Source organism: Protopterus annectens, chromosome 14.part0, assembly GCF_019279795.1.
Source record: "Protopterus annectens isolate FY-2018-M chromosome 14.part0, PAN1.0, whole genome shotgun sequence".
NCBI lineage: Eukaryota > Metazoa > Chordata > Ceratodontiformes > Protopteridae > Protopterus > Protopterus annectens.
In genome coordinates this window covers 1110200544-1110226132 of record NC_056748.1, presented here as the reverse complement: position 1 = coordinate 1110226132, position 25589 = coordinate 1110200544, and the positions used below count along the sequence as shown (strand labels likewise).

Below are 25589 nucleotides of genomic sequence, written 5' to 3'. Positions count from 1 at the left end.
GGGGTAAACCTACAATCTTCCCATCCACTCATCAAGATTCCTCTTGAAGAGAGTCAATGAGGGACTCTGCCTAACCTGGACTGGGATTTTATTCCAGAGTGAAGGGAGCCTCTGGGTTATGAATCTGTCCCTCCAGCATGTCCTATTTATTTCAGTGCTGAGGTTCAAGTCTCTCGAGCTCGTAGCTCGATGGGATTTGGATTTTCTGAGGTGCAGCATGTCCATTAATTCCGGGTTGGACATAGCTTTATACGTCAGGCACAGATCGCCTCTGAGCAGGCGGTATGCCACTGAGTAGAGCTGGAGTTTCTTTAACCAGGCAGCATAAGGCATCTGTTTGAGCCCTTTGATCCTCTTGGTGAGGTACTTTTGGGGTCTTTCCAATTGCTGCAGGTGTCTGGTAAGGTACATCCCAAAAGGGGCATTGTACTCAATTATGGGCTTGATAAGGGATGAGTAAACAGGCACGATGACCTCCCCTGATCTAGATGTGAATCCCTTCATGATTAGGTGGGCTATATAAAATGTTTTTCTAACCACTTTGGCCATGTGGTTGTCAAATGAGAGATTGTTATCAACTTGGGTACCCAGGTCCCTAATTACTTCTTCCGTACTTAATGGATTACCACCTATGTGGTAATTTGTGGGCACTTTGTTTTTGCCAAAGGGGATGACTATACACTTTTTGGCGTTTAGCTTGAGGCCATAGCTCTGGCACCAGTTGTCTGCTTCTATGAGTCCCTTTTGTAGGATGCTTGTGTCGGCTGAAGAGTCGATTATGGCGCCCAGTTTGCAGTCATCTGCGAACTTGGTCAGCCACAGTCCTTCCATGTTAGCCTGTACCTCCGAGAAATATATACCGAACAAGAGAGGTCCCAAGACTGAGCCTTGTGGGATGCCACTTGTAACTGGTTTAGAGTCTGACATGGCTCCAGCAATTCTAACCATGTGGGTTCTGTCCTTGAGCCAGTTTGCAACCCATCTAGTGACACAGGGGTTTATATGTAAGCTGGTGAGCTTATCTATAATGCCCGAGTGGGGTATTGTATCGAAGGCTTTTGCAAGGTCCAGGTAGGCTGTGTGGACCACCTTCCCCTCGTCAATGGCCTTGGTGACTGTTTCAAAGAAATCGACCAGGTTTAAGAGGCAGGATCTGCCCTTAAAGCCGAACTGGGTAGGATCCAGTGTCTGTAGGTCCCCAATATCTTTATTTATGAGGTCCATGATGATCCTTTCCATAGCTTTGCAGACCAAGCTAGTCAGGCTTATGGGGCGATAGTTTCCAGGATCCATTGAGGCACCACCTTTGTGGAGAGGGACTGCTGTTGCTGTACGCCACTCTTTGGGTACATATCCTGTAGTAAGGCTGAGATTGAACAGTAGTTTTATGCTTGGGTTTAGTTCTTCTTGGAGTTCATGTAGGACGCAGCCCGGGACACCGTCTGGTCCCATTGATGCTGTGTTTTTTGCTTTGGAGAGGGCGGCTCTTACCTGAACATCTGAGATGTCAGGGGGGCAGCACTCTGCTGGGATAGATATTTGCCCTTTTGGTGGGGAAGGGGGGGAGAAGTTTGCACTGAACCTGCCAGCTAGGATGTTGGCAATGTCTGTGGGTTTGGTGTATTTTTTTGTCATTTTGGACTAATTCTGAGCATATCTGGGAATTCCCACCCAGGTTCATAACATAACTAAAGAAAGCCTTGTGATTATCCTTAGTGTCCTGTGCAATTTTTCTCTCGAAGCTGGCCTTAGACGATTTTATGAGTGCCCGTAGTTTTTTGCTAATACTGATCAGAGATGCCTTCCCTTTTTGGGATTTTGCTCTATCATGTAGTAGCTTCCTCCTTCTATTGTATAGTTTTGTTTATGGCTGGGGTCCACCAGACAGGACACCTAACCTTGGAGGATTGGGTCTTGGTTTTATTTGGGATTGCATGATCCATGCATTCCTGAAGGTGTTCATAGAATGCGTTTATAAAGGATTCTGCGGTCTGGGCCGTATTTTTCACAGGCCCGGGGGCTTTGAAGTATTTCACCTCGGTTTTGAGGAGTGTGAAATTTGCTTTACAGAAGTTTTTCACTGTGGTTTTCTGGGCAGGGGCTGGGGTCGGGATGTGAATATCTAGTGAGATTAGTTTATGGTCTGATCTTACCAGTGAGGGATACACTTCTGGTCTAGAGCATAGAGTCCCCATGTTGGTGATGATCAGGGTCCAGTATGTTTTCCCCTCTTGTGGGAGTGGCAACAAGTTGTTCCATAGCATTTGAGTTTATATATTCTAGGAACCTTTGGGCTAGGGTGTTGGAGCTAGAGTAATGCTCCCAGTCTATGTTAGGGTAGTTGAAGTCGCCCAATGTAATGGTGTTTGGAGAGACCTTCATATTTTCCAGTGTTCTCAGGAAGGCCGAGTGGGGTTTCTGGATTTGGGAGGGTGGTCTGTAGCAGGCTATAAACTGGAAGGCAGTTTTACCCACTGTTAGTTGCACATGGATAGTCTCTGATGCTAAGTGCTGTGCCACCAACATGGAGGTGTGGGTATCTTTGATGAATATTGATACTCCCCCTCCTTTTGTGGTTCGGTCCAAATTTTGTGGCCGAAAAACATGGTATGAGGTATAACCTGGTAGTGCTGGCGTGCTCTCTGGAGCCTTGAACCAGGTTTCTGTTACTGCACAGATATCGATGTTCTCCATGCGAAGGAGAGTTTTGAGTGCGTGCATTTTGAGGTTTAGACTTCTGGCGTTGAGTAGCATTACTCTTAGTTTCTTATCCCTTGTGATACCTATGGAGGTGGATTTGTCTTTTGAGCCTTGCCTAAAAAAGGCACTATGGGGGTGGCAAGAGCCTTTGCCAATATCCGAAAGCCCAGGGGTGACAGTTGCAAGCCGTCCCTAGTGAAGCATCGTGGCTTGTCGAGCATGTCATCCCAGGCAGACAGGCATTGGATCCCCTTTGAATGACACCAATACTTAAGCCAATTGTTGAAATTGATCATCTTGTCTTCATATTGTGGCATCATTCTTGGTGAGGGTAAGATGCTACTCAAGGTCAGGGTCATACCGGCCTGGGCTACATGCTCAGAGAGCTCCTCTATGTCTCTTTTCATGTAGTCCAGGGAGGCATGTCTCAGGTCATTCACACCAGCATGGACGATGACTGAGTCATATTTGTACTTACCTTGGAGTGACCTGAGTGCTTGTGTTATGTGGCGGATCCTAGCGCCAGACAGGCAGCTCACCGTGACCTTCTCCTTGTTCAGCCTGGTGAGCGAGACGTCAGTGTGCCTGACGATAGAGTCGCCTATTACAAGTGTGTCAGAGGTGTGTTGTTTAGCCTTAAGGGCTGTGACTGTTCGGCACACTGGCTTTGTGAGCTATGTGTTGCACGTGTTTTGCTTTGGGGTAGCGGTTGCTTGGGTGTCTGCTTTGTAGGTCTCTGCTGCTTAGGCAGATTTTTATTTAGAGCCTCCGAGTATGTTTTTATGTGTTTATGTGTTTGATTTGCTGTCGTGGTAGGTCTTTGTGAGACTGGAATTGTATTGAGTGTGGTTTCCTTCTCCTCCTGACTGGTTACAGCAGTACTGAGTTGAGAGAGCTTATCCTGCTAGAATCAGAATTTTCGGTACTTTTCCATTATCGGGGCAACACTGTTAATGCAGTTGCTGAGCTCCGAATCCAGTGTCCAACTGTGTATGTTTGATTTTAATCTTAACAGGTGTGTGTAAAATGTAGTGGTTACAGCTTATTTTTTTAAATATTATCCATGTAATGATTTGATACACGCCTGGTAACATTAACATCAAAAATACATGGTTTGACAGTGGATTCACAGCTCAGCAGCTGCATCTACACTGTTTGCCCGATAACAGAATAGTTAAAAACAAATTGCCAAATAACGGAATATTAAAAAAATCAAAACAAAAAAAAACAAAACAAATGATTAGTATTAAAGTGTTTCCTTTTTTAAAGCATCAGCCACTGATTTAGCAAGGCATCGCTGACAACAGAATTGACCGCTGTTGGGATGTACTAATATTTTATTTTAACGTCGCATCTTAACAACTTCTGTGTTTTAAGCACTTCAAGGCAAACATATACATAGCCATTTCCCTGCATTTCTAACATCATTTCATGCCAAAAGAAGTAGAATCCCTCTGATGAAATATATTCATCATGAGTATGTCTTCAAGTTTCGCCACTTGAGAACTGCATGGACTACATGTGAATTACGACACTGTAAAGGGAGATAGTTCATTTCATGCCAAGTAATGTGGTGTGTATAGCAAAATTAAAAAAAAGGACTTATCTAGATGGAAGTATTTCTTTATTTTTCTACTTTCTGTCCTTGTAACTTAGCGAGGCAGTATTTTAAACGTGATCATTCAGCTGTAATCTAGGACCTTAACATGTCTGTTAATGAGATGTGTGCACGATTTAAAATAACTTCTATTTTTTACAAATAAACAAATAAATTACTGCAACAAATAATTTGTACAGACAAGTGGTTAATAAACATGCTAACGAACTGGATTACAGCTGAACGATCATGTTAACAGTGTTGCCCCGTTAACGGAAAAGTACCAAATTTTCTATTCAAATGACTTGAGAACCTTTAACATTGAAGAAGCTTCTACCTTCATCAAGAATATCATCATCACAAGTCCTGAAGAAATGGACTGGACTGTTTCCACCAACTTGATAAGATCACCAGAAAAAAATACTTGGTCTGATGTAAGGAAAAAGAAACAAAGAACTGATACTAAAACTAGATAGTCTTCCAAATCTCTCAAAGAATCAACAAAGATATAGACTTCTGGACTTTACCTCAAAATGTATGCATTTTATCTATTAATTTGCCTATTATACTCTGAGACATTTATACTTTTTCTTAAAACTTATACTTTATGCAACATACTCATCACAGGTCTAGTGGTCGTGTCTGATCATGTTAAATTGTTTTATAACCTAGAGAGACATCTACAAATATAGTTACATCTCATTCATAGGCAGTGAGGAAAACCAGATTCAAATGTTATCTTTCACTTTAGTATAATTAGTTATATGTAAAGGAAGAACAGAGACAGCAAATGTTTTTCTCATCTCCCTTTTTATTAATAGTATATTTAGTTCACCTCATTGTTGCAGATTAGGAATTGAAATTTTTTTATCAATTTCTGTGGCTTACTGACTTCACTATACTTCAAATTCCCATTTCAAAAGTAACATAGATATCCATATTTTTAAATAAATGTAACAAAAATGTGGAAAAAAACAGAGTCACTATAAAGAGAGTTCCATTACTGGGTTCTGACAACGCTGTTATTTGAAACATTCGTGTGCACTACTTAGAGCTTCCCTTGTCTGCTATGAAGGAATTAAGGTGGAAATAGTCAGTTAAGGAATCCCCTGCTTGTCTGTTGTTAAGGTAGCGCTTGTAGTGTGATAGTTGCACAAGCAGTATATTTTAAGCTCATGTAACATGGTCTTTGGATTATTAAAATCTACAAACCCTGACTTCTTTTAAATAAATAAAAAGAATAGGTGTGAAATCAGTGACAGAGTAGCTGTTTTTCATGTAGGTAACACAAAAAAGAATTTACAGTAACATTGAATAACATCCAATTGAAAAAGTAATAGAAGCATTACAGACTACATTGTTACACGAGGTAAACACAGTCCTTTCTTACTTCTGAATTACTCCTACCAAGGCTATAAGATGCACTATGCTATGGTAATCCAGTAAAATAACATGTCTGATAGTTTCGTAAGCATCTGTTACAGCGTTGCAAGTGTAAATAGGAAAATATGTGTGTGAGATGCACACATCAGCTGTAGTTGTGACATACTTCTGTGCACATAAGTAAAATTAAGACAGGTTTTAGACATATACTTAATACTTCATTAACCTGGTAACAGAAATCATGTAATTTCAGAAGCCATAAAGGGACTTATTACCTTGTACTTATAACTCCTGCTTATTTGAATATAATGTGCACGTTGCTTTATTAGATAACATAGTAAACCCTGTACTGTGCAGTGTTATGTTCCTCTGCTCACACTGCCTAGACATGTTCAATTGAATTAATTAAGTAGTAACCAAATAAATAGTGAATACAGTAGATAGTAAATTACTGATTACTCTCCTCACCCTTTAGTGCTTTCTAATCTTTGGTAAGTGGGGTTCATCTTTCAGTAAAGTGGCAAAGATGCTGGTAATTAGCCAAAATTCTTACACCAACATGCAAGTAGTTGTTTAACTGCACTACTAAATTGTGTGGGCATGTGTACTTATTTTCTATGATGAACAGTTGATTTATTCCCAGCAAAACTTTAAGCCATGGTTCTATAACTCATAAAATTGGCATCTTTTTGGCCTGTTGATGTATTGTGGCAGCTGCCTTGATGATGGGGAAGTACTTGGAAACCTATAGTAAAACTGCACATAAATTAGCATAACAAAGTAGTTTAGATGTCATTCACTCTACCAAGAATTGCTTGAATTACACATTTACAGACATAGGTTCCTAAGAAATGCAAATCCTAAATGATATTCTGCATGCTACACATCTGGTTAAGGCAGGGATTTATAACATAAACTGCCTTTAATCCTTTAGACATTAGTTGTATAGCTGAGTATTATGCAGTTGATATTTTTACTGAATATTGATAACTTTTTAAATAAGGTTATCCGTTTCTTAGTGAGATGGTTGGTAAAATGAGCTCACTTTGGAATTTCATCTTTATTTCTTTAAAGTAAAGGGCCCATGAGAAAATGTCTTCATGGTCGGCTTTTGCTACTGCTTTAAGTAGTAAAATAAGACAGATTTGTAAATTGTAATTCTTGATGAGAAATTCAAGTAGAACACTAATTAAATAGATATGAGATAGATTTCTTAAGGCACTGTTCAGCTTAATATGTTTTGTATTTTTTAGACTCTCATTACTTTTAACAATTTAATAACAAAGAAGGGAGCCTGCCTACTCTTCTATCGTGCTGCATGACACAGTCTTTGATAAACACTCTATTATAAAGGTTCTAAGGAACTGTGGCTGTGCAGAATAGCTTCAGTAATGCTCTGTCTTAACTAGCATTTTGTTCAATATTCTGTGATGATATTCTCATAATATGAATTGATATTATAACTATGCATTAGTATTAAGAAATTAATAAATTGCTCACCCACATGGCCACTTATCAGGGCAAACTGCTTCTGTTTCATCATCAGTGAGTGATCACTATGGTCTAATGTTGTCTTTCTTCATTTTTTCTTTTAATTTGTCACAACTACATTCATGGGTGAACATAAAATAACTGAATCTGGTTATGTTTTCATTTGTCTCTAATTGAAAGCATGTGCATGATAGGTAGAGATTTATGACATGTATTGTTCACTCAAACATATTTACATTATCATCTCTAGTGAACACAACTCTAAGGGTTCATTCCATGGACTACATAGTTTTTGTTGTATGATTCAAGTGTTCTGAACAGACTTGTCCGTATTTATTTTCACTTACTGATACACTTCTAAATCTACTTCACTCAGTTATAATATATTTTTAGTATGTAGGAGAGTGTTTATCTGACAATCATTAGTATATTGATCATATCAGAATATCGGAGACTATTAATATCTATATATACTACTCTCAGGCTAAAGAGAACTAATGTTAACCAACAATTACTGTGTTACAAATGAGATTTTACTTTATGAATGTTTAAGTGGTGCATGATAGGAGGATTATATTCTGAAAAAGAAGTCTAAGCTAATATTAAATTGTATTACCAAATCAATACTCATTTCCATACATTATGTTAATTCATTATTAATAGTTATATAGAGAAAATAATAATTAATATTGTTAAATCTCCAAGATAAGAGAAAAGATGTACTGGAGTTCGAAAGGGTTTTTTTTGTCTTTCTTTTTTCATGAGGGAAGTTATGATAGGCAATCTGTTAGATTTCTTCTCATTCTAGCAGATTGGAAGTGTATTTCACTTCATGTACATTAGAGGGTTTACAACAATATTTATATACTTGTTGTTATACAAGTAATTTTGGCATTTTTCTTTTTTCTTTTCTTTATTGGCCTGAATTAAACTCTATTTTATGTAATTTGACCAAAATTAAAATATTGACTACAATGAGAATTATTAACACACTAGTTACACATTTTACATTTGGTAAGGTATTACAAAATATAATGCAAAACAAATATGATGTAAAGTTAAATACTGAGAATGGACTTGACTATTTCATCCTCAAATACTAACGGTTTAAACAATCCAAGGAAAAGATCTAATTTATTAAGATATACGAAATTAAATAAAGTACAAACAGTATTTCTTCAAGAGACTCACTTCAAAACAAATGATACTTTTAGCTGGAATCCTAATGAATATATGGTCTTATCTCATTCTTCATATAAGAAAAAGACTAGGGGAACTTTAATTTTATGGGAAAAAAGTCACTATGCCTCAAATCATTTACACATATGAAGATAAAGGACTCCTAGCCATAGTAATAGTAAAATATAACAATAGACTCTGGACATAAGTAAATATATATTGGTTTCCAGGTATTGGGGTTGGAACGATAAGAAAACACATGGATCTAATAACTAGAGTATATAAAGGAAATTTGATTTTGGGAGGTGACTAACTGTATATTGAATAAATCAGAGACCACAAGGAAAAGAAATTTGTGTGCAAGTTCTATAGGGAAGCTACTTAAGAAATGGGAAGAAAGTTTAAATCTAATTGATACATTTAGTTATAAGGAGAACAATTCATTATTATTTTCACACCAAGACCACAGATTTGGGACACATACAATAATTGATAAAATCTTCATATCTCAAGAGCTAAATTCAAAAATAATAAAATTTTCCATAATCCATTGTCCCTTTTCAGACCATAATTCTCAAAATCATACAGATTATAAGAAATTAATTTTGATGTCAAGAATTCCAGCTTACATTACAAAATTAAAACAATTTAAACCTTGGTTAGAGTCAGAAGTACAATTATTTTTAAATATAAACTACACTACTGAAATAAATGTAATTGATCTCTGGGATACCTTGAAAGCCTATCTAAATGGAAAAAATCTTTCATGGTATAAAAACAAGCTAAAATAGTGGGAATCAGAATTATGTAACATCCAAAAACAAATTACAGATCTCACTATTAATTCATCTACTTGCACACAAAATAGTCATAAAAAGCATTGGAAGACCTAAACAAAAGATATAATGAAATCCTAACTCACAAAACTAATATAGCTGTAGAAAGGTTACAACTTAGTTCCTATGCAGTATCACCCAAACATATGCATAATTTAGCAATGAGATTAAAAAAACATTCGATTGAAAATAATATTACAAGTATTATACATGAAGGAAGGAAAAAAAACAAAAAGGTTTCGGATATAAATGATATACTAGATGCATTTAAACATTATTTCTCGGACCATTATAATGATACTTCACATATAACTAATACATCAAACTTAGACCTGAAATTAGTAAAGGTAAAGGCGTTACCAGAAAAGTTAAAGTTAGACATTCAAAAACCAAAAGAAATTACTCAAAAAAAATCAAGGAAAGTCAAAGTAATAAAACACCGGGAATTGATGAAATAATTAATGAATTGTATAAGATATTTCCATCTTCAGTGATATCATTGTTTCACAAAACTTTGAATGAAATTCTAGCACAAAACACAACTCCAATTTCATGGAGATACTCCTTAATTACACCCATTATAAAAGAAAACAAAGACCCTTAGCAGTGTAATTCTTATATGCCAATATCTTTACTTAACAATGATTATACAATCTTCATGTCAATATAAGTTAGTAGAATTAAAAAGTCATTGACACACATAATAAATGAGGATCAAGCAGGATTGATTTATAAAAGACACACACATGACAATATACAAAGAATTCTAACACTCATAGATTTTCTAAACAGAAACAACCAAGAAGCTCTAATAGTAGCTTTGGATATAGAAAAAGCCTTTGATTCGTTGAGCTGGGATTTTCTTTTTAAGGCTTTAGAATTGTTTGAATTTCCTACTAATTTTATTACGTTAATAAAGAATATTTATAAAAACAATTTGGCTTATGTAAAACTTGGGCCATTTACCTCGAAGGCTATTGAAATAACCAAAGGTACAAAGCAGGGATGTCCAATATCTCCCATCCTGTTTTCTTTAGGAATTGAATTATTTGCCTCATTAGTACACCACAACTCTAATATATCAGGTGTAGATGTATATGGTCAACTCAATTCAAAAATTATGTTATTTGCTGATGATGTTTTACTCACGTTATCTGTCTCGCTGAAATCAGTACAAAAACTAGATGAAATAGTGGAAAAGTTTTATCATATTTCCGGCCTTAGATTTAACAAGGGAAAGTCTAATTATATACATTGAATAGAAAATTTACCTTAACTACAAATTGTGTGATAGGAACACAAGTTCCCATAATAAATTACTTAGGAATAACACTATGTGATAATTTGGAATCTATGTTAGCCCCAAATTATAGCAACATAATTAATAAAATAAAAATGTTAATAGTAAGCTGGAATAAAATGTTCTTGAGATTTGAGGATAGATTACAAATAATAAAAATGACAACACTTCCAAAAATTAATTACATTGCGCAAGCTATTCCTATAGTACCTAACAAGAAAAATTTGAAAGAAATACATAAAATTCTATTAAACTTTCTTTGGTATCCAAAAAGAAATGGAATAGCCTATACACATCATATTAGATCTTGGGAAATGGGTGGAATTAACCTTCCAGATCTAGAATCATACATAAAAGCTTCCATATTAAGAACCATCATTAATTGGATAGATCCTAATTATTCTTCAACATGGAAAACATTACACACTATTTTTCTAAATGAAAATAAAATAATTAAAAATTGTATATTAAGTGAACAAAATAATAGGATGTGGCACATATTGACGGTTAATATTCAATATACTATAACAAAATCAACAAACTTAAATTATATAAATAATATTTACAATTTATTCAGAAGATTTATATATACTAACATGGATATTAAGATTTGGCTAGACTTGATAATACCCTTTAGCTCTACAAAGAATGTATTCAATAAAATTCATAATGTTATTTTAACTAGATGGGAGGGGGAAAAACTTCACTTGTTGGCAACATTGTATAGAGAATCAAGTAGTATTAGACATTCAACAAATTCAGAATAAATATGACATTCCATCAGCAGATTGGCTGATGCTACAAATCATATCATCATATGTTAAGGATCTTAATAGTAAAATTATTAATTCTCCTTATAAATCTAGTCCAAATTTGATAAGTCTAATATCTGAAGTTATTTACGACAACTAGTCCAGATTTGATAAGTCTAATATCTGAAGTTATTTACAACAATTATATTTGGACTAATCTAATTTCAAAATTATACAAATTATTGATAACATATAAAACTAACCCTAATGCAAGATATTGGAATTTCATAGCAAAAGGATGTCACACTAATCTATTACTTGAGAGTAAAACAAATATTTTATGTTCTGTTAACTTAACATTTAATTTACAAGTATGGAAAATATTTACATGGAAATATATTCACAGGGCATTTATTACACCTGATAAACTAGCCAAATTCAATTCACTTGGTAAATCCATTTGTTGGAGATGTTCTTTAAACTCTAAATCTGATTTGTCTCATATATTTCTTTGATTATATTAATATAAAAAAATTATGGGAAGAAATTGCTATTTTTCTCCGAGCTATATTCACAGATACCTTTATTTTAACCAAATCTTTAGTCCTCTTAAATGTTAATGGTACTATTGGAATGAATAAAAAAGACCTGTACCTACTTTGGTCCATACTAGCTGTGGCAAGGAAATTTATAACTAGAAAGTGGAAGTCTTCACAAGAACCTACTCTGGAAGAATTCTTGAGATTGATGGAAGAAACAGGGACATTAGAAATCAAGGTGAAGGAATCGAGAATTTCATCTAAAACGTGGACAAACAATCCTTGGGAAAAAATGTTAACTCTTATTGAGACATTAAAAATGAACCCTTAATAATTAATGTGTAACTTTATACATTATTGATTGATTATAATAAATTTTTGTTACTAATTTCTTATATTTTATTAATTTTTCCCTCCTTTGTTCAGGTCAATTGTACATAATGTATATAAAGGTTTATAATACTTGTTTATTGATGACTGTATTTTAAACATTATTTGGAAAATAAAAATTTGAAAAAAAAAACTAAGTCCTTCACTCATTCTCAAACACCTGTTTACCTCTGATGTACATGTACCATACTGCTATCTGTATATCTCTGATGTACGTGTACCATACTGATGACTAATCTGTATACCTCTGATGTACATGTACCATACTGCTGACTATCTGTATACCTCTGATGCACATGTACAATACTGCTAATACGTATACCTCTGATGTACATGTACCATACTGCTGACTACTACGTATACCTCTGATGTGCATGTACCATATTGCTGACTAATCTGTATACCTCTGATGTACATCTACCATACTGCAGACTAATCTGTACATCTCTGATGTGCATGTACCACACTGATGACTAATCTGTATATCTCTGATGTACATGTACCATACTGCTGACTAATCTGTATACCTCTGATGTACATGTAACACACTGATGTATGTAATACCATACTGCTGACTAATCCGTATACTTCTGATTTACATGTACCAGACAGATGTACGTGTACCATACTAGTGACTAATCTGTATACCTCTGATGTACATGTACCATACTGATGACTAATCCGTATACCTCTGATGCATGGGTTTGCAAAAGGTAAATCATTCCTCCTAAACCTGATAGACTTCTTCGAAGCAGTCACCAGAGCCGTAGATGAGGATAAGGTGGTGCACACAGCCTAGGCTTTCGACAATATTCCACACTCTGGCATTATAGATAAACTCATTGGACTAGGCATAAATCCCTATGTCACAAGATGGGTGGCCAACTGGCTCACTGACAGAACCCACACAGTGAAAGTAGCCAATTCCAACTCACTGGACTAGGCACAAATCCCTATGTCACAAGATGGGTGGCCAACTGGCTCACTGACAGAACCCACGCAGTGAAAGTAGCCAATTCCAAATCCATCTTCAGACTAGTGACAAGCGGAGTACCACAGGGTTCTGTCCCGAGTCCTCTCTTGTTTGGTATCTACTTCTCTGACATCAAGGCTAATACAGGTGGTCTCTGGCTAATGAAATTTGCAGATGACAGCAAACTAGGAGCCATAATCGATTCACCTAAGGATGTTGACATTCTACAAAGAGGCCTCACTGAGACTGATGCTTGGTGTCAAAGTTATGGCCTAAAGCTCAGTGCCAAGAAGTGCATTGTCATCCCCTTTGGGAAAAATACCATACCCATGAACTACCACATAGGCGGTAGCCTACTAAACACCGAAAGTGTGATAAGAGACCTTAAGACAGAGGTGGATAGTAGTCTCTCCTTTGATAATCACGTTGCCACAATAGTCAGGAAATCCTTCTACATGGCACAGGGGTCTCCTCCAGAAAAAGAGGTCATTATTCCTCTCTACTCATCCCTTATTAGACCCATCATAGAGTACAATGCCCCATTTGGCATGTACCTCAACAAGACATCTGCAACAGCTGGAAAGGCCACAGAAATACCTCACTAAGAGGATTACTGGCTTCAAACAGATGCCATACTCCGACCATCTCAAAAAACTCCAGCTCTACTCCGTCGCATATCGCCTACTCCGAGGCGACCTCTGCCTAATGTACAAAGCCATGTATAACCCAGACAGTACAGTTGTGTACACTTAACCAAAATGTAGATGTTAGAGTGTATTCACTGTTGAGTCATCACACTTGGGTTTATCTGCCTACAGGTAGCCCTCAGTAGACCCGAATACCAGAGTCTTAGAATTTCTGCATCGGATGCTGTCGCTTCTTCCATGATGTCAGTTTCTCAGGGGTATAAAACAGGCAGCCAACACTATTACATCAGTTTTTCTTGCCCCAAATATCAGAAGCCCCCAAAATGGGATGCTAGTATATGGTGGGGAACGCCATCAGTAAAAAGTAAATATCAATGCCATTAGGAATGGCCATAGAGAGGAGAGGTAGAAAGACAGAGAAAGCCATGGGGGCTGGAGGGAGGGAAACCAGGACTGCAACAGTGAATACACTCAAACATCTACATTTATGATAAGTGAACACAACTGTACTATGTTCTTCGTGTCTCACTGTTGCAATCATCACACTTGGGTTGATTCCCAAAGCTGAGGAAGGGTGGAGGCATCAAGAGGCATTAGGGTTGGCTAGTAGGCCTTGCGAGACTGCTGTAGCAAATCCAGCTCTGGATTTAGAAAAGATTGGTAAATGGTAATGCTTGGTGAAGGTGTGAATAGAACTCCAGGTTGCAGCTTCCAGAATGTCCCTGGTAGGGACTCCCCTCAGAAATGCTGTAGAGGTGGATGTAGCCCTAGTGGAGTGTGGTCTGATCCCCTGTGGGGTAATTTTTCCATGGTGCTTGTAGCAGAAATGGATGCAGTGTGCTATCCATTTGGAAACAGTTTGCTTTGAAATGGCCTTACCCTCTGCCCCTGTAGCAAAGCTGACTAGCAGCTGGTCAGATTTTCTGAAAGGTTTAGTCCTGTCAAGGTAGAACCTGAGCTGTCTGTGCACGTCCAAAGAGTGCAGGATCCTTTCCCCTTTATTCTGGGGGTTAGGGAAGAAGGTTGGTAAATGGATGGATTGGTTTAGAGCCACACTGGACACCACCTTAGGCATAAAGGACAGGTTAGTCCTGAGGGAAACCCAGTCAGCATGGAAAATAATGAAGGGTTCCAGAGACATTAGTGCCTATAACTCAGACACTCTTCTTGCTGAAGTTATGGCTAAAAGCAAGGTTGTTTTCCAAGACAGGAATTTTAGCTCTGCTGAAGGTTCAAAAGGGAAAAGTGTGAGCTTTTCCAGTAGAAAATTAAGGTCCCATGCAGGGGTAGGTGCTCTCCTAGGGGGTCTTACGTTGTTAGCACCTCTCAGAAACTGTTTAATGACAGGGTGAGAAAATAGAGGTGGTTCAATATTACAATGAGCTGAGATGGCAGAGGCATGAATCTTAATGGAGGAGAAGGATAGGCCTCTGTGGAGTAGCTCTGCTAGGTAATCCAGGATTAGAGGTAAGGAGGGCACTGCTGTATCCTTCCCTTGAGACTGATACCAAGAACAATATCTTTTCCACTTTTCAGCATAGGATTTCCTAGTACTAGGCCTTCTGGCTTCAAGAATGACGTCCAGCACCTGTTTGCGGAGGGCTGCTGGTGGAGTATTCAAGGGATAAGCCAGGCCGCAAGGTTTAGGGATTGCAATTGTGGATGCCAAATCTGTCCCTCCTGCTGTGACAGCAGGGTAGGATTCTGGTGAAGGTGCCAGGGTGGCGCTGTTGTCAGACTGCGCAAGAGTGGGTACCAGTGTTGGCATGGCCAGTCTGGGGCAATAAGAATTGCCCTTGGCCTGTCCTGTTTTACCTTGAGTAGTACTTTTGAGAGGAGGGGCAAAGGGGGAAAGGCATAAATGGAGAGGTTTTCCCATTGAAAGGATAGGGCATCCACTTTCCAGTCCCTGTTGTGAGGGTTCCTGGTGCAGAATTTGCTCAAATGGTGGTTCTCAGGGGAGGCAAATAGGTCCACCACTGGTGTCCCCCATCTCTGGTTTCCAATTTGCACTTATGTGGGTCTAGGAGATTTCTGCTTAAGTCGTGTGCCAGTGAATTTTGTTTGCCTGGCAGGAATTGAGCTTGTAGATGCACTTGGTTGCTCAAGGCTGTGTTCCACAGGGCCATGGCTAACCTGCAGAGTAGGTAAGAATGGGTTCCCCACTGCTTGTTTATGTACCACATAACTGTTGTGTTGTCTGTTTTTATCAGCAGTTGTCCTGGAAGGATTAGGTATTTGAAGGCTGTCAGAGCATTCTGTACAGCTAGCATCTCTTTTTGATTGATGTGCAGGAGACTCTGGGCTGGGCTCCAGTGGCCCTGAATGCATTTGCCTGCCATGTGAGCCACCCATGCATAGCCTGATGCATTGTCAGGGTTTGGGCGGCAAGGAGTTGAGTGAAAAGCAGTCCCTTGTTGTGGTTGTGTGCTTCTTCCCACCAAAGGAACTCTGCCCTTAGACAAGGTATGATTGGAATGACTGTTTCCAGGTCCTGAGAATGCTGGCACCAAAGACTTTTTAAGTACCATTGAAGTTTCCTCATATGCAGTCTTGCATATGGACTTAGCAGAATACATGAGGCCATGAACCCTAGGGCTTGCAGTATTTGTCTTGCAGATAGATGGGTTCTGGTGGCGATTTGTTTGAAGTAGTTTGTCAGATAGACCTGTTTTTTCTGAAGTGAGAAATGCCATCTGGAAAGTTGTGTCCAAGCTTGCTCCCAGGAATACAATCTTTTTACTGGGTACCAGTTGTGATTTATTTTCGTTGATGGTGTACCCCAATAAAGTGAGAAGGTTTTTTACAAATGCCAGGTGCTGAAGTAGCAATTCCCGACTGACTGCCTGAATCAGACAGTCATCCAAGTATGGGAAAATGTGGATATTTCTCTGCCTGCAGTATGTAATGGCTGGAGCCAGGCACTTTGTGAATACTCTGGGTGCAGTAGATAAGCCAAAGGGAAGTGCAGAAAACTGATTATGGGGATGTGTAGATGCGCTTCTTTTAGGTCTAGAGTGACTAATCACGTATCCTTGGCTAGCATAGGGAGAAGCTGTTGCAGGGTAAGCATCTTGAATTTTGGGACCACCAGAAAGGTCATCTTGAATTTTGGGACCACCAGAAAGGTGCTGAGAGCTGACAGATCCAGGATTGGGTGCCAAGAGCCGTCTTTTCTGGGCACCAGGAAAAGCCTGGAGTAGAAACCCTGTCCCCTTTGTTCTACTGGAACAGGCTGAATAGCTCTGATATTGAGCAGGGAAAGTACTTGCTTTTGAGCCTCTGCCCACTGATATGGAGGAAGGTCTGGAAAACTGCTTTGGGTTGGCAGTGTATGGAAGTAGAATCTGTACCCCTGGGATATAATGTTTAGGACCCATTTGTCCTGAGTAATGGACATCCAGTGTTTTGCATGAGGGCAACTTTTCCTCCTAGGGGCACAAGTAATTGGGCAGGGCTGGGAAGGATAACTGAGAAGTCACTGTGAACTTTTTCCAAAAGAGGGCGGCATACCACTCCCTGTTTTTGAGGTGGGGACACTCCATTGTTTAGATCTCTGTATACCCTGACACTAGTCTGAGTGGCCTGTCTCCCCTGGGTTTTGTCTGAGAAGTCCTGGGAGGGGCTGGAAAGGACCAGTTTTTAGAAGGCCAACGCCTACTAAATCTAAATGGTTGCACTTGTAAGAATTCTTTAACCGTTTGCATAGATTTAGCTCGTTCTTCCATCTTTTTAAGAACCTCTTCTGCTTTGGTGCCAAATAAGCAATCCTTATTTAAAGGAGCATCTAGTAAATTGGATTTGACATGATTTGGCAAGGTTTGTTCCTTCAGCCAAGCATGCCTTCTCAGTACAAAACCAGTGACTGCAGCCCTGCAAGATACTTCTAGGGCATCAGTGTCACACTGCAAAGTATGCTTACTAACTTGGTTAGCAGAATGCATTAGCTCTTGTAAATCTTTATTTTCTGCACAATCTGGAAGTAACACCATTTTTTTGTTTAATTAGTTCCATAATATGCTGCTGGTACTTCAACATGTGAAACTGACATATCAATGCCCCGATGGTAAGAGTTGCAGAGGTATATACCTTCTTACCCCATCTGTCTAAAGCTCTGGAATCTCTGTCTGAAGGGGTAGAATTTTTGGCTGTAGTAGCCTTAATATCTTTAGGTCCCTGGGAAATGGTCTCTGGATCTGGCAGGATTCTTGAAGAGAATTTTGTGGAAATCAGGTACTCTGTAGTACCTGTCAGGTTTCCTAGGGGCCGGGGGTAAAGTATCTGGAGTAAGACTGGATTCCATAAAAACATCATCTACAATATCCAGGACAGGGGGGTATAGCTAGAGGCCTGTGCTGAGGCAACGCAAATTTCTCTAAGTCTCTTTTTGGGCTGAGGGTAGTCCTAGCATTCCCAGTGGAAATGCTCTCAAAGTATGCAAGGCTTCACCAAAAGAAAAGCCCTCTGGAGGGGAGGCAGAGGGAATGTATTCCCCAGCATCAGAATCCTCATAGGTTGATAAGGGCATGTCCTGATAATCAGAAGGGTCAGAGTCATCAGACTCCTGGTCTGTAGAATCAGAAAGTAACTCAATTCTTTGTCTCTTAGTAGGGGAAGGCTGGCTTCCCCTAATTAGGGTAATAAGGTCGTCAGCCATTCTATGCATTTGTTTTTGTGGCATGGGAGCTTCAGCATGCACTTTGGTCGCACTTTGGTCATCTGTTTTCTAGGAGTAGTGCGTACTCTGGGCCTCAAACTCAGTAGTTTTAGCCAAAATGAAGTTGTCGGTTTAATTCGAACATCGGTAGGTCAGAATACACCCTCAGAAGCCAGTGCCTGCACAGCGGCTCTGGACCCATCCGAGGTAGAGACATCCACAGGTTCCATAGTCGAAGAAGCATCTCGCAGCATACCGGACTCCAAATAGGTCTCAGCAGAGGCCTGTCAATCTGTAGAAGCGGGCATCAGGGGCTGCGAAGGCTCCTCACGGAGTACCAGTGGACTGGCGACTAGCTTAATGGAAGTGCTGTCAGCAGTTTTGGACCTATGCAGTCTGTCTCGGTCTTTATCTTTATGTTTTTTCGTAAGATCAATAGTCGGATGGGTTATCAAAGCCATTTTGGAATACGGAGAATGAGAGCAAAAGAATTTAGCAACAAAGATAGCCCAACGACGAATATTTCAGGCGTTAAACAAGGCACAAACCTGACAGCGAGGGACGTCGTGGTCTGGGCGTAAACAGGTGACACAGTAAGAATGAAAATCTCTGTGAGGTATTTGCTTTCCACAGGCAAGGCAATTGTTAACTTTTTCTGACATCGGTTAGAGCAAGAAAAAAGGATCCCCAATGGGGTACTTAGCTTTAGAAGACTTCAGGATTACAAACTCGAAAAATGAAAATTTCAGGTAGCGGTTGACCAACAAAAACTGCTTCTGCTTCAGGCTCCTGCTCGGTAAGAAAAGCTGATGTAATGGCGCCAGCTGCCTGTTTCATACCCCTGATGACCTGACGTCATGGAAGAAGCGTTAGCATCCGATGCAGAAATCCAAAGACTCTGGTATTCGGGCCAACTGGGGGCTGCCTGCAGGCAGATAACCCAAGTGTGATGACGGCAACAGTGAAACACTACAAACATTTGATGGATATGCTGCACTTAAAGAAATCCCAATCTCTCCGAGCCACACCCTCCAGGGACCTAAACCTTGTCACCACAATAAACAGAACATGGTGGAGGGATAAGATTCCTGTCCCAGAGACTTCCCCTGCTCTGGAACAAACTACCCATTCATGTCAAGCGAAGCTCCTCATTAGCCCTCTTTAACAGAAATCTTGACAATTGGACGGGAAATGGGAAATTCACCCCAGGAATCACTACTGTGGCTCTGCTTGACAGGGGCACAGAAAAATAATTTTCTTGGGTGGTGAAAGGCTAGGCTTGTATAGGCCCCTAGGGATGATGGCCTAGTACTTACCTATGAACCATACTGATGTACATGTACCATAGTGACTAATCCATATACCTCTAATGTACGTATACCATACTGCTGACTAATCCGCATACCACTGATGAACATGTTCCATACTGCTGACTAATCTGTATACCTCTGATGAACATGTACCATACTGCTGACCATCTGTATACCTATGATGAACATGTACCATACTGCTGACTAATCTGTAGATCTCTGAGGTACATGTACCAATACTGCTGACTAATCTGTATACCTCTGATGTACGTGTACCATACTGCTGACTAATCTGTATACCTCTGATGTACATGTACCATACTGCTGACTAATCTGTATACCTCTGAGGTACATGTACCATACTGCTGACTAATCCATATATCTCTGAGGTACAAGTACCATACGGATGTATGTGTACCATACTGCTGACTAATCTGTATACCTCTGATGTACATGTACCACACTGATGACTAATCTGTACATCTCTGATGTACATGTACCATACTGCTAATATCTATATCTCTGATGTACACGTACCATACTGCTGACTAATCCATATACCTCTGATGTACATGTACCATACTACTGACTAATACATATACCTCTGATCTACATGTACCATACTGATGTACGTGTACCATACTGCTGACTAATCTGTATACCTCTGCTGTACATGTAACATACGGATGTACGTGTACCATACTATTGACTAATCTGTATATCTCTGATGTACATGTACCATACTGATGACTAATCCGTATACTTCTGATGTACATGTACCATACAGCTGTACGTGTACCATACTGCTGACTAATCTGTATACCTCTGATGTACATGTAACATACTGATGTACGTATACCATACTGCTGACTAATCCGTATACTTCTGATGTACATGTAACATACAGATGTACATGTACCATACTATTGACTAATCTGCATACCTCTGAGGTACATGTACCATACTGCTAAGTAATTCATATACCTCTGATGTGCATGAACTATACAGATGTACATGTACCATACTGATAATTAATCCGCATACCTCTGATGTACATGTACCATACGGATGTACGTGTACCTTACTGCCAACTAATCTGTACATCTCTGAAGTACATGCACCATACTGCTGACTAATCTGTACACCTCAGAGGTATATGTACCATACTGCTGACTAATCTGTACATCTCTGAGGTACATGTACCATACCGCTGACTAATCTGTACATCTCTGAGGTATATGTACCATACTGCTGACTAATCCGTATATCTCAGCTTCACCCGCTTACCCCAGCACTGACAAGTATTGCAATGCTGTTTTAACATCTAACCACTGTCTATATTTTCATGTTTGTAGGACTGCTGGATGGCTTTAAATCTATTTCTAATTGTGCTACTGCCCTTACTTGTGCTAGTTATTCCAGGCAGTGCCATTTGCATGTCAAACGTAGTGCTCCTAAATGTACTAGTGCAGACTGTTTTTCACCTTTGTAGTACTACAGAACTGTACTGCTTGTTCCCTCAAAATTATGCAATTACCACTGTATATGTGCTCACAGTCATTGTCAGACGGTAATCTCATTTGAAAAAATGTTTCAAACTGTGTCCTTTGCTGTGCCTTCTACTCCTGGCATGGTATGGATGTGCCAACTGCAATGAAGCTTTGTTCCACTACAGTGAGGCTTATTTTCCAGCTGGTCCAGTACAGCAGTAATTACCTGTCCACTCTCTCTTTATATTGTTATTGTTATGCATCTCATATACATTAAACTGTGCCGATCTGTTCCACAAATCACTACATTTGCCACATGCACTTGTTATTTACAGGGATGTATATTTCATATGTATGGATTAATTATTTTCTGTTTCTATCATTTCCTGTCCATTCTACACACACCGGACACCCTCCATAACATTTGTCAGTGTCTTACACAGCTGTAACAGGGAGCACAGGACAGTCATGTCCTTAGCCTTATTCCCCATCTTATCGCACGAGGGTCCCCAATCAAGTATATCAGCACTACTGTGCTGGTGTGTGCACGTGAGAGATCGTGTGTGCTCCTGGTGCCATTCCTACACTCTCCATCATCTTGTTGTTCTCTCAAAATTTGTTCTCACAGAGGCAGTTGTCCCACAAATAAATAAATAAATAAATAAAATACCTGCCTTCTCCCCATGCCACTCTTCTTTTTCCATTATCCTTCTGTGTGCTTTTTGCTTGCCCCCCCCCCCACACTTTCTGACTATCCTATTAATCCAGTTTCTTTTTATTTATAAGATAAATAATTTGCACTTTGTTGCACAGTTTTTATATGGGCTCTCAGCTGTGCCATTGTTGCATATATTAACATGCACGAATGCAAACCATGGCAAGCGTGCCACCAACATGCCAAAGGTACTGGGTCACATGACCTGTCACACCACAGTCTGCACACTTGCACTGTGATTGCCATTTTGTGAAGGTACAGCTACATCATCAGCAACACAGCTAGGGTGCGACAAAGGGGATAGCCAACCCAGGTGCAAGGTGTCAGGGGACATGATCAGCATGCCAGTACAGAAATTAAATCTGATACTGCTTTTGCAGTCAAGACTTAAGGTCTTGCTTCAGTCCTTCATGTATACATTTTTAAAAGTTTAAAACATTTTCTTTTTTTTTCTTTAGAAAGGTGAGGAGCCTTGATCAGAGAATGGGCCATGGACATTTTCTTTGTTTCTCAACTCAGTTTACAACTTAGGCGTGCCAGATTGAGGCACAGCAGCAGGCGATAAATGAGCCAGCTATCTGTCTGTTCATTATGCTGTGGCTCTGCTCTTTGTTAGCACTTATGCATACCTTATCTGAGCAAAAACACATCAGTCGACCAGCATGTTTATGAACGATGGGAGGAAACTGAAGTACCTGGATAAAACATATGGAAACACAGGGAGAACATGCAAGTGGTATAAGAATGAAGACCAGAGGTCATGACTGAACCTCATCTCTTGGAAATGTGAGGCCCAAGCAATAAGAACTGAGCCACCATGCATCCCTTTCTTGGATAAGAAATCTTTCAGATTTTCAAAGGGATTATATTGGAATGATTTCCTACACTCTATTTCCACCTTATAAGTGTTGGCTATTTTTGTAGGCCTCATGGTTGTTCTGTATACCTAGATGGGATATAGACGTCATTCAGTAGAGCATCTAGCAATGATAGGGTATGGAAGTAATGGCTACTGATGAGCTTTTAAGGAACAAAAAAGCAAATTATACAATACTAACCATAATGACAATTAATATGAGTAACTGTGAGCAAGCATGACTGTGTATATGCAGAGAAGTGCTCAGATCAGATTTACAACAATAAAAGTAACATATTGTAAATATATCCTGAATATTAGTTACCAAGGCATTTTTCAACAGCAGGTTTATCCATGCAAGATAACATTACAATGTCATTTGCACTTTGACAGTCGTACATGTTCAAGATTTTCAGTCCTGTCTGCATTTTTCAGAGATATTATCTGCAGCCCTTAAGTGGGCTCTTACCTGTCTGTAGGTAGAGATGATTATTTCTCGCAGGTGATAATGCATAGGCGTCATTGTCTCACTCACTGCATCTAATGCCATGTCAACTTCCTTCTTCACTTTGTTCCCATCAGGTAACAATCTCACCAGCTGCATCACAACCTGAATTAAGGATGAACAAGTACAAGGCATCTATTTAACATATTTCTTTGCAAATTTACAGATCTGCTCTGTAAGATGCTTGCATACTGCACATGACTATCCCATACTACTAAATTTTAACTTATCTTACTGGCTCTCTGTGCAACCGATTTCTGCTGAAAGCACCCTATGTATTTAGTATGAATTGCCCACAGTTAACTTCTATAAGCCAACTGTGCTAAGAAGCCTGGTAGGAAATTTCCTCCTGCTTAAATTAACTTTTTGCCACTGCCTGATTCCCTAATATCCTCAGTCTCACATCTAGCCGATGACGTGGTGTGCTATATTGAAGATTTATTCATGGTTTGTGTGGTTTAATCATGAGGGCGAAGCCCGAGTGATTAAATAAAGCCAGCCGTGGGTAAATCTTCAATATACCACAACCACGGAGTTGGTTATTGCTATTATACAATGACATTATTTAAGAAAAAAAAAACTTTTCTTAAATTATGTCTTTGTATAACGCCGCATTAATGTTCTTCCACTGGTTGGGGTACACTGCTTCCTTGTTTTGAGGTACTGCGCATGCATATGGGACATACGCCCCACGCATACATACCCAGTACATCAATGCTTTGAAACGGAAGCAACGGAGAGGAGAGTCTCCGCTGCTCAGTTTTTGTTTTTTTTTTATTAAAAAAAAAAAAGTTTTGGACACCTTATACCAACGGAAAAAAGTTCGGGCGACCGGACCTTTTTCCGTTGGTATATTGTGGGATTTACAACAGGTATGCTGGCCAATCAGTAATCATGCTTTGGAATATTAATGGGGGGGGTCATTGTATAATTAAACATATAACACTGTCCAACAGCAAAATTTCAGTAGGTAACCCATTCGAAACAAAGTGTTGAAATTTCCACAGGATGCCCTAACACATGCCTATTGTAATTTTGAGGGACTGAACTTCATCCCAAAATTTCAGAAATGGGGTTTGTGATATGTTCCTTTCAACAAGGTATAAAGAAATTAGAGACAGCATATCTAGAAGCAGATGGTATACAGCAAAGCCCTACATGGAGGTGCAGGAGGGACTGAAAATAACAACATGGACATTCCCATTTTTGAAATTTTAGAAATTCAAAAATTTCAGTTACTGCAATTTCAGTAGGGATATATTTCAAATAGTACAGTAAGAAGGGCACAGAGAACACAAGTCTTAATTGTAATTGTGGAGTATATAGTGCCTGTGCCATTTCACTCAAAAACAGATAAATTGAATCATTCTCATAGGTAGGTACTAGGCTATCGGCCCAAGGGCCTACATAAACCTAGCCAACAAGGTTCCCTGGCTTACACCACCCAAGAAAATTATTTTCCTGTGCCACTGTCGAGCAGACACACAGAAGTGATCCCCGGGGTGTATTTCCTATTTCCCATCCACTCAAGATTTTTCTTGAAGAGTGCTAATGAAGAACTTTGCTTGACATGGATGGGTAGCCTGTTCTGGGACAGGAATCTATCCCTCCAGTATGTCCTGTTTATTGTGGTGACAAGGTTTAGGTCCCAAGAGCATGTAGCTCAGTGGGATTGGGATTTCTTTAGGTGTAGCATCTCCAGCAGCTCTGGGTTTGACATAGCTTTATATGTTAAGTAGAGATCACCTCGGAGTAGGTGATATGCTACGGAGTAAAGCTGAAGTTATTTGAGACGGTCAGTGTAGGGCATTTGTTTGAGGCCAGTAATCCTCTTTGTGAGGTACTTCTGTGGCCTTTCCAGCTGCTGCAGATGTCTTGTGAGGTACATTCCAAAAGGGGCATTATACTCTATAATGGGTCTAATGAGTGTCGAGTAGTGGGGAACAATGACCTCTTTTTTCCTGGATGAGAACCCTTTTATGATGAGGTGTGCCATGTAGAAGGACTTCCTGACTACTGTGGCGATGTGACTATCAAAGGAGAGACTACTGTCCACCTGGGTCCCAAGGTCTCATCACACATTCAGTGTTAAGTAGATTGCTGCCTATGTGGTAGTTCATGGGTACAGAGTTTTTACCAAAGGGGATGACACTGCACTTTTTGGCACTGAGCTTGAGGCCATGGCTTTGATACCAGGCATCTGTCTCACCGAGGCCCTTCTGTAGGATGTCCACATCATTTGGGGACTTGACTATGGCTCCTAGTTTGC

The 25589-nt window shown here is 39.4% G+C and overlaps 1 protein-coding gene across 1 annotated transcript in view; it reads right to left on the bottom strand.

Moving 5' to 3' along the window:
- Positions 1-25589, bottom strand: part of PALD1 (phosphatase domain containing paladin 1) — a gene marked incomplete in the record, with an annotated part of 1459376 nt that overhangs the window by 494407 nt on the left and 939380 nt on the right. The window contains 1 exon segment of the mRNA XM_044056896.1: positions 23285-23425. Within this exon segment, the coding sequence (XP_043912831.1) occupies positions 23285-23425 (141 nt within the window).